Source organism: Lactuca saligna, chromosome 2, assembly GCF_052625555.1.
Source record: "Lactuca saligna cultivar CGN05327 chromosome 2, ASM5262555v1, whole genome shotgun sequence".
In the NCBI taxonomy this organism is placed as follows: Eukaryota; Viridiplantae; Streptophyta; class Magnoliopsida; order Asterales; family Asteraceae; genus Lactuca; species Lactuca saligna.
The window spans coordinates 110264003-110276325 of NC_136418.1; the positions used below are offsets into that span (position 1 = coordinate 110264003).

A 12323-nucleotide genomic window follows, 5' to 3' on the forward strand; every position below is an offset into this window, starting at 1 on the left:
ATCAGGGTTTTTTTTTTACCTAAAAACTTAAACAGGAATTAACTTTGTGTAAGATAAATCTTACACAAAGGATCGATTGAATTAGAATTTTAATGCTAATTTTAGAACCGTTCCCCGGCAACGGCGCCAAAAACTTGATGTGTGTAAAACTCACTTAGTTTTAAACCTACTTTAATTATCAAATAACACACAAAAGGCAGTGAACCTATCAATTGTGGTATAGCTAAATAAGCAGGGTATCGAACACAGGGAACGGCAAATTAAATTAAAAACTAATTCTATCTAAGTTAATTAAGAAATAGAGGTTTTTCTCTAGTTTTACAAGACTAGAAACTTACTAACTATAACTAGTTTAAGACTAGGAAATAACGACTTAACTAGATTCAATAATTGGAAAGGAACTTCTGTTTAGTTCAACTTGGTTAACTCTATGGTTGATTTTAAGGTAATAGTGCAATAGATTAATTCTTTCGTTGGTTACTGATTCAAGTGATTAGGTTCATGTTCACTACCCTAATCCTTAGCAAATAAACTAACTCAAACAGTGGCCAATTGTTTAATTTAATTATATTTACTAGATTAATTGTTCGGGTTAAGTTAGACTTGCAATAGCTAATTAATTTATTATTTTTAATTAACCTCTTGTTTGATGGTCATCTTACAAGCTTGCACATGAATTTACTCAATTTTCTTATTAATTCTAGTTTCATATTCATTAATCCTAGACATATAGTATAGAGGTCACATATCATATGAGGTTAATAATCAATAGATGTTCATGCTAATCAATTATCTTCCTATTAACAGAAAATTAATTATTATTCACACACAAGGTTCTTTAGCAAGCTAAAATAACAAAAATTCACCAACTTGGAATTAATCCTACCAATCAATCAAACCATATTGTCAACTTTGTATCCCCAAACAGAAGTCTAAAGGTTTTAGTTCATAATTAAAGTAAATAACAGCAAACAAACAAAGTCAAGTTGCTTAATCATAATGATAAAACAAAAGAATAAGTGGAATGATGAAATTGTGCCTTAATTACTCCCCGGAATTGAATTCTAGCTTTCTTCGTCGATTTCTAGGGTTTTTCTGGCTTCTTAATTGCAGCAAAACACTTCTGAATCGTCCCAGAACTCCCCCCAATCGATCTGTGGAGTTATCTTTAAATAAGCGAATCGACTCGTCGAGTCCCTCTCACATTCCCCGTATTGCGATAACTATCTGGAATTCCGAGTCATTATCTTTCTGATTCTTCGACCGGACTCGTCGAGTAGGCTATCTGACTCGACGAGTAGGTGCCATTTTTAGTGTTTTTTTCTTCTTCATTCCATTCTCGAGCTCCTAACCGCTTCTCCTGCTTCCTTTTGCTTCCGAGCTTCATCTTTGGACTGAAAAACATAATTTAACACTTTTAAGTACCTTTTGTCCATAATATGCGATAATTTAGCTAATATATGAATAAAAAACTATACTTAATACACACTAAATATGCACATATCACTTAGATAGGGTCCCTTATGTTAGTTATTTTAGGGACATAAAGTGAGAATAACGGGAATAGGTAACTGGGTTATTGTTGGTTGATAATAATTAATTTAATTATTTATTGTGGGTTGAAAACCCTATATGCTCACCAGGCTCCAAAGCCTGACCCACTCAGTTTCATTTGTATTACAGGAAGTGGCGCAAGGGCATGAGATGGATGAACCATCAGTTGTTTTGTTTACAAGTCTGTATATGTATATATTTGTTGAATGACTTGTAATGTTATCGTTTATGCTTATTGGTTTGTATCGGAACATGACACCCTGAGTTTTGATTATAATGAAAATACATTTCTTTTATGAAATGCTTTGGTAAACATTGTTTTATCATGTTTTGTTTTTGGGAACAAATTCCACAACTCTTTCAAATCAAAAGGATTTACTTTGAAAATATTTTTAAAGCATAAATGAAAATCGGTCTTTTCTGGCCGAGATTTTGGGGATGTCACATGTGTGTCATGCGATCATCTCGAGCTCTTCCCTCCGCTACTGGAAGTACCTGAAACCAAAACCGTAACCACGAAGCTTAATGAGTTCCCTAGTCTACCTCATTCCATACATAATCACATACTACAACCATTGGGCCTAGCCAGCTACTTCGGGCCTCACCCGACATTGGACGAATCCGGCATCAGGCACCGCCTGGCATCGAGCCCCGCTCGATATACAAATCTGTTTCTCTTAGGCCCTGCCCGCTAAACATGCACAAATGTATACATAACATATAACACATAATCTAAACATATTCTACTGCAATCCAGTTCTAAGGCCTCGCTTATCTTGGGACTCGCCCCTATCCTGCTACCGGTGAGTCATGGAACCCCGTCTATGCTCTTGTTGATAGTGAGATATGGGACCCCACCCACACTCACCTCTCTTTTATCTCGGGCCTCACCCCTGTCCGCTACTAATGAGATATGGAACCCCCTCCATACTCTACTAGTGATGAGATATAGGGCCTCGCCCGCACTGACATCCCTACCAGGCACATACAAGTATCACATTGACAACAAGTATAATCTAACATACAACCTAAGAATATTCCTAGGGATTGCCCCAGCATCGTACCCCAGTCTAGAGACATACTATTAACTAACATACTATGGTTTTACCCCGACATCGGACCCCCGGTGCTGAATCTATCATACCCACTAATGCAAGAATCACAAAGACTTCTAGCATTCTAACCTTCCTCGGGCCTCGCCCGACATCAGGTCGTAACCTGGAACATATACAATAAGTTCATAGGGCTAACCCCCGGGTCTTCCTACTATACATAAAGATGAACATAATGGGTCGGGACTGGTGCCTTAGACCCATACAAACAGTGAGGAGACTCACCTCGCACGGCTGAAGACCGATTGAAACACCTCTGGCTGCAATCTGAAAATCCCCCGAGCTACTGTTCCCCTAGCTCCCCGAGCTACAATACCAACATAACACTTAGTCCCAAAATGCCCTCCATAAGTCAAACTAAGTCAACTCTGGACAAAGTCAAATTCAACACTTCCAGATTGACTTGACTCGCCGAGTTGCTCCATCAACTTGTCAAGTCCTAATGCTCAGGATCCTGAAATCGCGAACCAACTCGTCGAGTCTTCCTTGAGTTCGTCGAGTTCACCCTAAAACACATCGGTACCCATTAGTCAACTAACTCTCCGATTTCACCTTTGAACTCGGTAAGTCCATCTTCATCATATGAATGTGTCCAGTCTAAGACTCGCCAAGTTATATGAACAACTCATTGAGTCCGTCTTCATGGGTTGGGAGATTGCCTTGGAGTCACTAAGTTCCTCCTTGAACTCATCGAGTATGATGATCTTCAGGTCCTCTAAGAACCAAACTGACTGAGTCCCCTTCCAATTCAATTCATACCCAAAAACAGAAGGCTTTTGGGGCAAGGAAATGGCCTGACTCGTCGAGTCATATAAGTGACTCGCCGAGTCCCTCTATGTCCAAATCTATTCAGACGATTCCAGTCGAGCATAAAGCATCCATGACCCAGATCTAACTTTATAGGGTTGGAAAAAACATGCAAAGCTACTGCTTTTACATCCATGCATGGCCCTTTTTGCTCAAAAGGCCATAACAACCTCTCATACTTTTCATGGGGAATTCTAATGGCATAAAGCTTCCACCATTATTCCTTAACTGCCCAAAATACTCTCAGATTTGAATGGATCTTACTTGGGGACGTCCAAATCCCACACACACACACTCATTCATGGACCAAAATCTTCATAAAAGGGAATATGAAGAGATCTAATAAATTAAAAGCCAAGATGAAGACTTGATTACCAAGAAATGCAGTCCCTGGAGTGTATCTTCTAGATCTACTCCCTTCTTCTTGAACCTCCAACTTCCTTCTTCTCCTTCTTCCTCTTCAAGAGCACAAAAATCACACAAGGGTGGCTCAAACACTCACAAGGTGCACTAGGGTTTTGTGGGTGAGGGTTTGGGGTTTGGGGGCTGAAGATGAGGCTGAGGGAATGAGAATATGATGCTTAAATAGGACACCAAGTCCCGAAATTAGGGTTTCCCAACCCAGGCCAAACTCTCGAGTTAGGCCCCCAACTCGCCGAGTCGGCCACTTAATCTGCGACATGGAACTCACTCCCACTCGTCGAGTTCTTCCCTGGACTCAACGAGTAGACCTCTTGACTTGGGGTTTTCTTTCCCTTCTTAACCTTCTGAATTTGGGGTGTTACAACTCTCCCCCACTTAAGCTAGACTTTGTCCTCGAAGTCCGATTCGGCTCACAACCTCGCAACTTCTCACGACATTCCTAATCGTTGCATACCTTGCCTGCTTGGAACAACCCTTGAGAATATCATCCTGAGGCGATCCAACCACTACAACCTTCGACTACAACACTCTTACTCAACCGGTAACCTTACTGGTACTTCCCGAGCACTTACACTTGACATACAAGGGGTTCGCCCTGTTTCCCATGCACTGTCACTGGTCTTCCCAAGGCGACTTGCGATAAGCAACAAACCTTTCCAAACTCCATCGAGGACAAATGCTCTGTGGAAGCTGCAATCCCGGCCACTCCCAGTATCGTCCATCTTTTGATCACCTAATGAGGCAAGGGTGAAGAAGGTCTTTTTTCCTTGAGTAAATTACACGAATGGTCCCTATGGTTTAGGGTAATTTGCACGTTTGGTCCCTAACTTATTTTTTTAACTCGGAAGGTCCCTACTGTTTGTTTTTGTTACGCACTTGGTCCTTATCTTACCTAAAAAGACTATTTTTCCCTTGATTTTTTAATTTATTTAAATAAACACACCCCTAATCCCACCCCCTCACCTTACCTCACCTACCCCATCATTTTTTCCTCTTTAAATAATAGTCTTTTTAGATAAGATAGGGACCAAACGCGTAATAAAATTAAACAGTAGGGACCAAACGCATAACAAAAACAAACCATAGGGACCTTCCAAGTTAAAAAAATAAGTTAGGGACCAAACACGCAAATTACCGCAAACCATAGGGACCATTCGTGTAATTTACTCTTTTTCCTTAAATGAAGACTTAGGGTTTGGACTTTCGGGTTAGAATATTGGGCTAATTTCTAATTAGGGCTTTTTACTTGTGCCTTAGGGAGAGGATTCCGCGAGTCATCCGATGAATGCGATTGGATACCTTCGGACTGAGGTGTGTTTCCTTTACTGTATCTGTGGGTCGAAGGCACCAATGCCGACCCACTAGTTTATGTTGCAGTATGATGGTTGACTTCGTGACAACTGTCGGTTATGACTTTGTTTGCTTGATGACTTTGTGATTCTTTGTTATGATATTATATGATAGTGGTAGGGGTGAAATAGACCTGGTATCGGGTTGAAATAGACAGAAAAGTATTGCAAGCACCCATATATGCTTAACAATATCCAGTTGAAATAGACCGAAGGGGATTGCAAGCACCCATATAAGCTTGACAATATCCGGTTGAAATAGACCGAAGGGGATTGCAAGCACCCACATATGGTTGGCTGTATGTTTGTATTGTATGAGGTATTTTGGGGGAACTCGCTAAGCTTTTTGCTTATAGTTTTCGGTTTATGTTTTAGCTAATTCCAGTTCGAAGGGGAAGGGCCTGACCTGATTGCACCACATCACCCTACGGTTTCCGCATTTTGAGATTTTGGGAATTTTTACTCTAATAACATGTTGCTATGATACACTTTTGACTATTTTGATATGAGTATCGTATGTTTTGAATGAATTTAAAAACAAAAATTTTATTTGTGTTTTTGGGATGTTACATTTCAAACTTAGGGTTTTGATTTTTTACTCGATTTAGGCTTGTTTTTGCTCGTTATTGGCTTGAATTTGTTTCATTTTAGTGTTAATAGATAGCCTAAACAAAACCCTTATGCTTAATTTGAGATTAATTAGCCGATTCTTGTTTTATTACAATCCTTGTCGTCGACTTGCTCTTGAAACACGACGTGTTAAGCCTGACCACATTGTGTTGACGGTTCAATGAACAAAATAATTTTTGATTTATGTTTCATTCCTGATTTGTTTTGTTGGTTTGGTTTGGTTTTTTTGTTTTTTTGTTTTTTTTTTGTTTTGTGGAAATTGAACAAAAGAAGGCAAGGAAACCCAAGTGCATCCCAAGATTTCCTGTGGTACAATTTTCCCATTGTTGTTGAACCTCCGGTTATGATTGAACGAGTAAACAAATTAGCTTTAATATTGGTACGAAAGATTCATATGTCGGATGCTATAGTTTCTATATATGTATAAAAAAAATACACCGGTTTAAGTGCCAACATTCAAAATAGAGACCACAAAGTTAAAAGTTTAATATTTTACTCTCGGACAATTCAGTATTTGTGTTTAATTTTCACAACATTATAATATAATCTGTATAAAGCTATATAAAAAGAAATATAAAAATAAAAGAAAAAAAATGTTGAAAAAATATTTGAACTTACATTCTGTAAAAACACAACCTAACACCGTAACCATGTGAACAAACTACAATTTGTGATATTATCTTGTTAAACATATTAATATTATGTATATATACATAACGGAATTTTTCTAAAAAACTCAAAGCACTCAAAAAATTTTTAAAGAGGAATCTCAGGATATCCCGGAATCTATTGTGGATCCGCCCCTGTTTCACGGTTAATACCAAAAAGTCTAATCTTTTTTACGAATGTTGCAACTATTGTCAGGTAATCATCTTCCACTGGTATGCTTTCAATTATATTAAAAAGATACTCATTGTTGTTTCTCAATGAAACCTGGTTCTAGTGTAGTTGCAACACAACTTATAGAAGGAATATGAGGTCAACAACTGCCTAAACAATTAAATGTTGTAGTCATAATTAATGGAACATGTATGAAGATGTAGGGAACCCCACTCCGCACATGTTATTTCCTTTGCTTAAATCTTGGGACCCATTGTAAAAGGAAAAATGGAGTTCCAATAATTATAGCGGCTGGATGGGAAAAAAGGGTTCGGTGAAAAGGAAGTCGACGGAAAGGGTTTTGATGGTTGGGATTTATTCTATTCTACATATATTTTATTATTAATAATTATTATATTATATCATATTTTATGTTAAGTTTTTTTTTTTTTTTTTTTTTTTTTTTTTTTTTTTTTTTTTTGAAAGAGATGTTGAGTTTTTTCTTTTGAATCTATGCAGTTATATTCTTTTTGTTATTAATAATTATTATATCATATTTTATGTTTTTATGTTAAGTTTTTCTTTTTAATCTGAAATAATGGTTCTAATGAGATAGCATTAGGAAAACAGTTTTTAAATTATCATATTTCATATATATATATATATATATTGCATTAATTAATTAATACATCAGCCTTTCAAAATCTAAATCCAATCAATTCATTAAATTAAGTAAATCAATCAATTAAATATTCCTTATAAAAAAATTTAATCATTTCCTTATATATAAAATTAACCGATAGATGAATGAAAAAAAACGATAAAACCATAAGGAAAATGCAATCTGCACAGTTAAATCAATTTTGTGAAATAGCAGTCACAAAATGAGATCTCAGAGTCGAAATAGCAGCTAAAGGCCAATATCGGCGAATCTCGGCGATATTAGCGGCTCCGCTATTTCTAAGCACTATTTGAAACTGCTATTTGGCCCACACCCGCGAAACGTTATCCCACTGAGATCTTGGTGCTATTAACTACCCAATTTAGGATACATAATATTTTGTCAATATTTTTATATAAATCAAAATATTATTAAACTATAAAATAAAATATATGTAGTGATTTTTCTTAAGTTTTTTCTAAACTTTAGGGAATATATTAAAAATTATCTAACAATAATAATGTATATTTTGCTAGACATCCTGCAAAATTTTTATAGAGTATAGACATTACAAAATATGTGCCAAACAGCATCTCTTGGATCATTTCAATGCCCATAAACATTTTGCAGTATGCCCTATAAAATGGACCGTAATAGATTGTATGTTTCCCCCTTTTTAAGGCCAAAAAGAAAATATGAGACCTCATTTTCTCTTTTATTTTCCTATAGAGAAACATGTTCTCAATTCAATTCTTAAAGGTGGAAGAGGAAAATATGTGTTTGACTAAGTTTTTCTTATGTAATCAATTAGATTTACATATATATGATATCTATATGAATTGTTTCTTAAATCTAGTGTTTTTAATTTTTTTGTAAAATAACTAAGATAATGTCATGTTGGTATAGTTTCTTTAAGTATCAACATACATTACAAAATGCATGATTATGATGAAAAAGCCTGATTTTTTGAGACATTTTTAATATAAAGTTTAATACAAAAGTTACTTCTTTTGGCATTTTCTGCTTTAAAAATGTTAGTGGCAAATTAGAATATGTTATGGGCGTTGCCTGTTTTAGAAACCATTTGTAAAACCGCTGACTGTATATCCTCTCTGGGTATATATAAATACACCGCGTCATCTTTCTTCTGTATCAAAAGCTTCAAAAATCAAACTCAAGTCAAAAGCACACTCTCTCTGTCGCCGTCTATTTCCAAACCACTAGAAGCAGACACGTGTCACACGAAATGGACACAAAAGTTGGCTCTGTCGACGTCGTTGCCTCGCCGAATGCCGACGTCGGCTGTCTACCGTCACACGGAGTCGTTTCCTCCGTCCAGACATCCACCGTTCCAATCAGCTTCTCCGAGGCCACTCTCGGCCGACACCTGGCTCGCCGGCTAGTTCAGATCGGTGTCTCTGATGTCTTCTCTGTTCCCGGCGACTTCAACCTCACTTTGCTTGACCACCTCATCGCCGAGCCTGGACTCAACCTCGTTGGCTGCTGCAATGAGCTCAACGCAGGGTACGCCGCTGACGGATACGCTAGGTCTCGCGGCGTTGGAGCGTGCGTCGTTACTTTCACTGTCGGCGGACTTAGTGTGATCAACGCCATTGCCGGTGCTTACAGTGAGAATCTACCGGTGATTTGTATTGTCGGTGGTCCGAATTCGAATGATTACGGTACTAACAGAATTCTTCATCACACGATCGGATTACCGGATTTTAGCCAAGAGCATCGATGCTTTCAAACGATTACTTGCTTTCAGGTACTAACCTAGACTTACTCTTCTGATTTTGTTAATCATTCAATTTCTCCGATCGTGTATGCGTCGTACTCAACTCCATTAACAAAAGCATGATTACTTGAACAGACTGAACATAGATTCGCGTTACTTTTTAAACTTACGTTTGAAAACCTAGAAATGTCTTTGATATGATTTGATTTCGTTGATCCTTCACTTTCTATGAGTTTGTGTGTGTCGGATCTTTATAAATCAATCAGTAAGTTCCTAAGAACAGATGCATCATAGATTCATAGCGATTGGCGTCACTTCTACAAATTACAGTGTTCTTATCAATCTGATTATTATACGTTCTAAGATTGGTTGATCTATTGTAACATAGTTAACGATTCTGATTTTATGACTACTTTTGAATCTAGGCCGTGGTTAACGATTTGGAATATGCACACGAACTAATCGACACCGCCGTTTCCACCGCGTTAAAAGAGAGCAAGCCAGTTTACATCAGTATCAGCTGCAATCTACCTGCAATTCCTCATCCTACTTTTACCCATGACCCTGTTCCCTTTTCTCTCTCGCCAAAGTAAGTTCCAAATCCTTCAAATCTCTACACATAACTCACCAATCATAATCACATTCAATTCAATTTTCAAATTCTACGAATCATATAGGTTGAGTAATCAGATGGGTTTACAAGCAGCAATTGAAGCAGCAGCAGACTTCTTAAACAAATCAGTAAAACCAGTAATGGTAGCGGGACCTAAACTCCGTGTAGCAAAAGCCAGCAACGCCTTTGTTGAATTAGCAGACTCATGTGGGTATCCTGTAGCCGTGATGCCATCAGCGAAAGGGATGATCCCAGAACACCATCCTCATTTCATTGGAACATATTGGGGTGCTGTAAGCACTGCTTTTTGTGCAGAAATTGTCGAATCTTCTGATGCTTACTTATTTGCTGGACCTATATTCAACGACTACAGCTCTGTAGGCTACTCTCTTCTCCTCAAAAAAGAAAAAGCCATAATCTTGCAACCTGATCGTGTAATAATTGGAAATGGCCCAACTTTTGGGTGCGTGTTGATGAAAGATTTCTTGTTAGGCTTATCAAAAAGACTCAAGAAGAACACAACTGCATATGAGAATTATCATAGAATTTATGTTCCAGAAGGTCACCCTCTTAAATCTGCTCCTAAAGAGGCATTGAGGGTTAACGTTCTGTTTCAACACATACAGAACATGTTGTCAGGTGATACAGCTGTCATTGCTGAAACCGGTGATTCGTGGTTCAATTGTCAGAAGCTAAAGCTTCCAAAAGGATGCGGGTAAGTTTAACTTATAAATACTGATAACTAACTGGTAGCTGGTAGCTGGAAGCTGGCTTTAAAGGTGAAATGATGATTTGGTTTTTGTAGGTATGAGTTTCAGATGCAATACGGGTCGATCGGGTGGTCTGTGGGAGCCACACTTGGATACGCACAAGCCGCAACCGACAAACGAGTGATTGCGTGTATTGGAGACGGAAGCTTCCAAGTCACGGCTCAAGATATTTCAACAATGATTCGATGTGGTCAAAACACCATCATTTTCCTAATAAACAATGGCGGATACACCATTGAAGTCGAGATCCATGACGGGCCCTACAATGTTATAAAAAATTGGAACTACACTGCTTTTGTTGACGCTATCCATAATGGCGAGGGCAAGTGTTGGACTAGTAAGGTAAGTTGTTGGGCTTGGGCTGTTACAGATATTACAGATGGTATCAGAGCGGTAGTTTAATTGAAACTTGTTTTTGCAGGTGTTGTGTGAAGAGGAGCTTGTTGTGGCTATTGAGAAGGCGACGGGGGAGAAAAAGGATTGTTTGTGTTTTATTGAAGTGGTTGTGCACAAAGATGATACGAGCAAAGAGTTGCTCGAGTGGGGTTCCAGAGTCTCGGCTGCTAACAGCCGACCTCCGAACCCTCAGTAAAAAAAATATAGTTATTTTTTTTTACTTGGTGGGGCCGGATGAGGATTTGCTAGGGTTTTATGATGTGTAAAGTGTATTGAATCTATAAACTTTTGTTGCTATTTTGATTGAGAAAGAATAACGATTTTTAGTTGTGTGTTTTTGGCGTAATTGGTAAATGGTTGTGTTTTTGAGACGAGGAATGTGTCAAAATCGGTTGAAAATTGAGTTTGAAACGAGAAAGGCCCAACCGTCCAACCGTTTCTCGAATTAGTGATTGTGAATTTTATGATTTGTTTTTGAACTTTTTGAAAAGAAAAAGAAAGCAAGTAACACTTTAGTCTCGTGGACGTTTTTTTTTTTTTTTTTATTTTTTATTTTTTATGCAAGAGATAAGAAAGATTCATATAGATAAAGGTAAACACTAATTGCTTTATTAAAACCTCTGATTATTTGTTGTGTGCGTGTATGTTATTTTCAAATCCCTTTGTTTTGTTGTTACTGAATTTCGTAATAATGAAATATGCTTTTGAGGAACAAGATTACAAACTAATAATAATATACTTATTGGAAAATTGAGTATTACTTTATCAATATCTATACAATATTGGAATAGAATTAGAAGTTATTGCATTTTAATTAAATTGTTTCAATTACTTCCTAAGGTCATATTTCCATAAGCCGAAGCATATGGACAAAAAAATTGAACAACTCATTTCTCATATATTAGCATAGTAGGTTTAAACCCGTGGAAACCACGGTTGATAAATAAAACATTATTGATAATTTTAAACTGTTATAACTAATAAAAAATTTGCAAAAAAAAATAAAATTTTTGTCGGTAAGTTTATACTAAGTAGTTAAAATTAATATATAAATATCCGATCTACATTCTATACGTGTAGATATATGATAAAATCATGATTTTGTAAAATGCAATATAAATCTGAATACAATATGACTGAAATAAATTTTAAATTCCGTTGGATTTCATTGGTATAAACTCATGATTTTGTAAAATGAAACCCGTGGAAACCTAATCCAAGACAAAAAAAAAGATTTTAAAACAAATTATAACATCTCCTCAAATACCACAAAACAATTAGTAATATCAACCTATATACCCAATATCAACAACAATTTAGTCATAGTAAAATAATATAAATATGTAATCTTTAAATAATCATATTGGTTGCACATCTGGTGAAATGAAAGCGTATTACTTAAGTAATTACATCCAAAGTCACCAAGTAAAACATAAGTTGATACATATAGG

The 12323-nt window shown here is 36.8% G+C and overlaps 1 protein-coding gene across 1 annotated transcript; it reads left to right on the forward strand.

Annotated features, from left to right (window-relative positions):
* The first annotated feature begins 8488 nt into the window (after positions 1 to 8488).
* On the forward strand, positions 8489 to 11204 carry LOC145031356 (pyruvate decarboxylase 1-like). The gene is made up of 5 exons (XM_078979898.1): positions 8489 to 9123; positions 9519 to 9682; positions 9771 to 10421; positions 10512 to 10818; positions 10898 to 11204. Exons 1-5 carry the CDS (start codon positions 8602 to 8604, stop codon positions 11066 to 11068), a joined length of 1815 nt encoding a protein of 604 aa, XP_078836024.1. The 5' UTR covers positions 8489 to 8601; the 3' UTR covers positions 11069 to 11204.
* The last annotated feature ends 1119 nt before the right edge of the window (positions 11205 to 12323 follow it).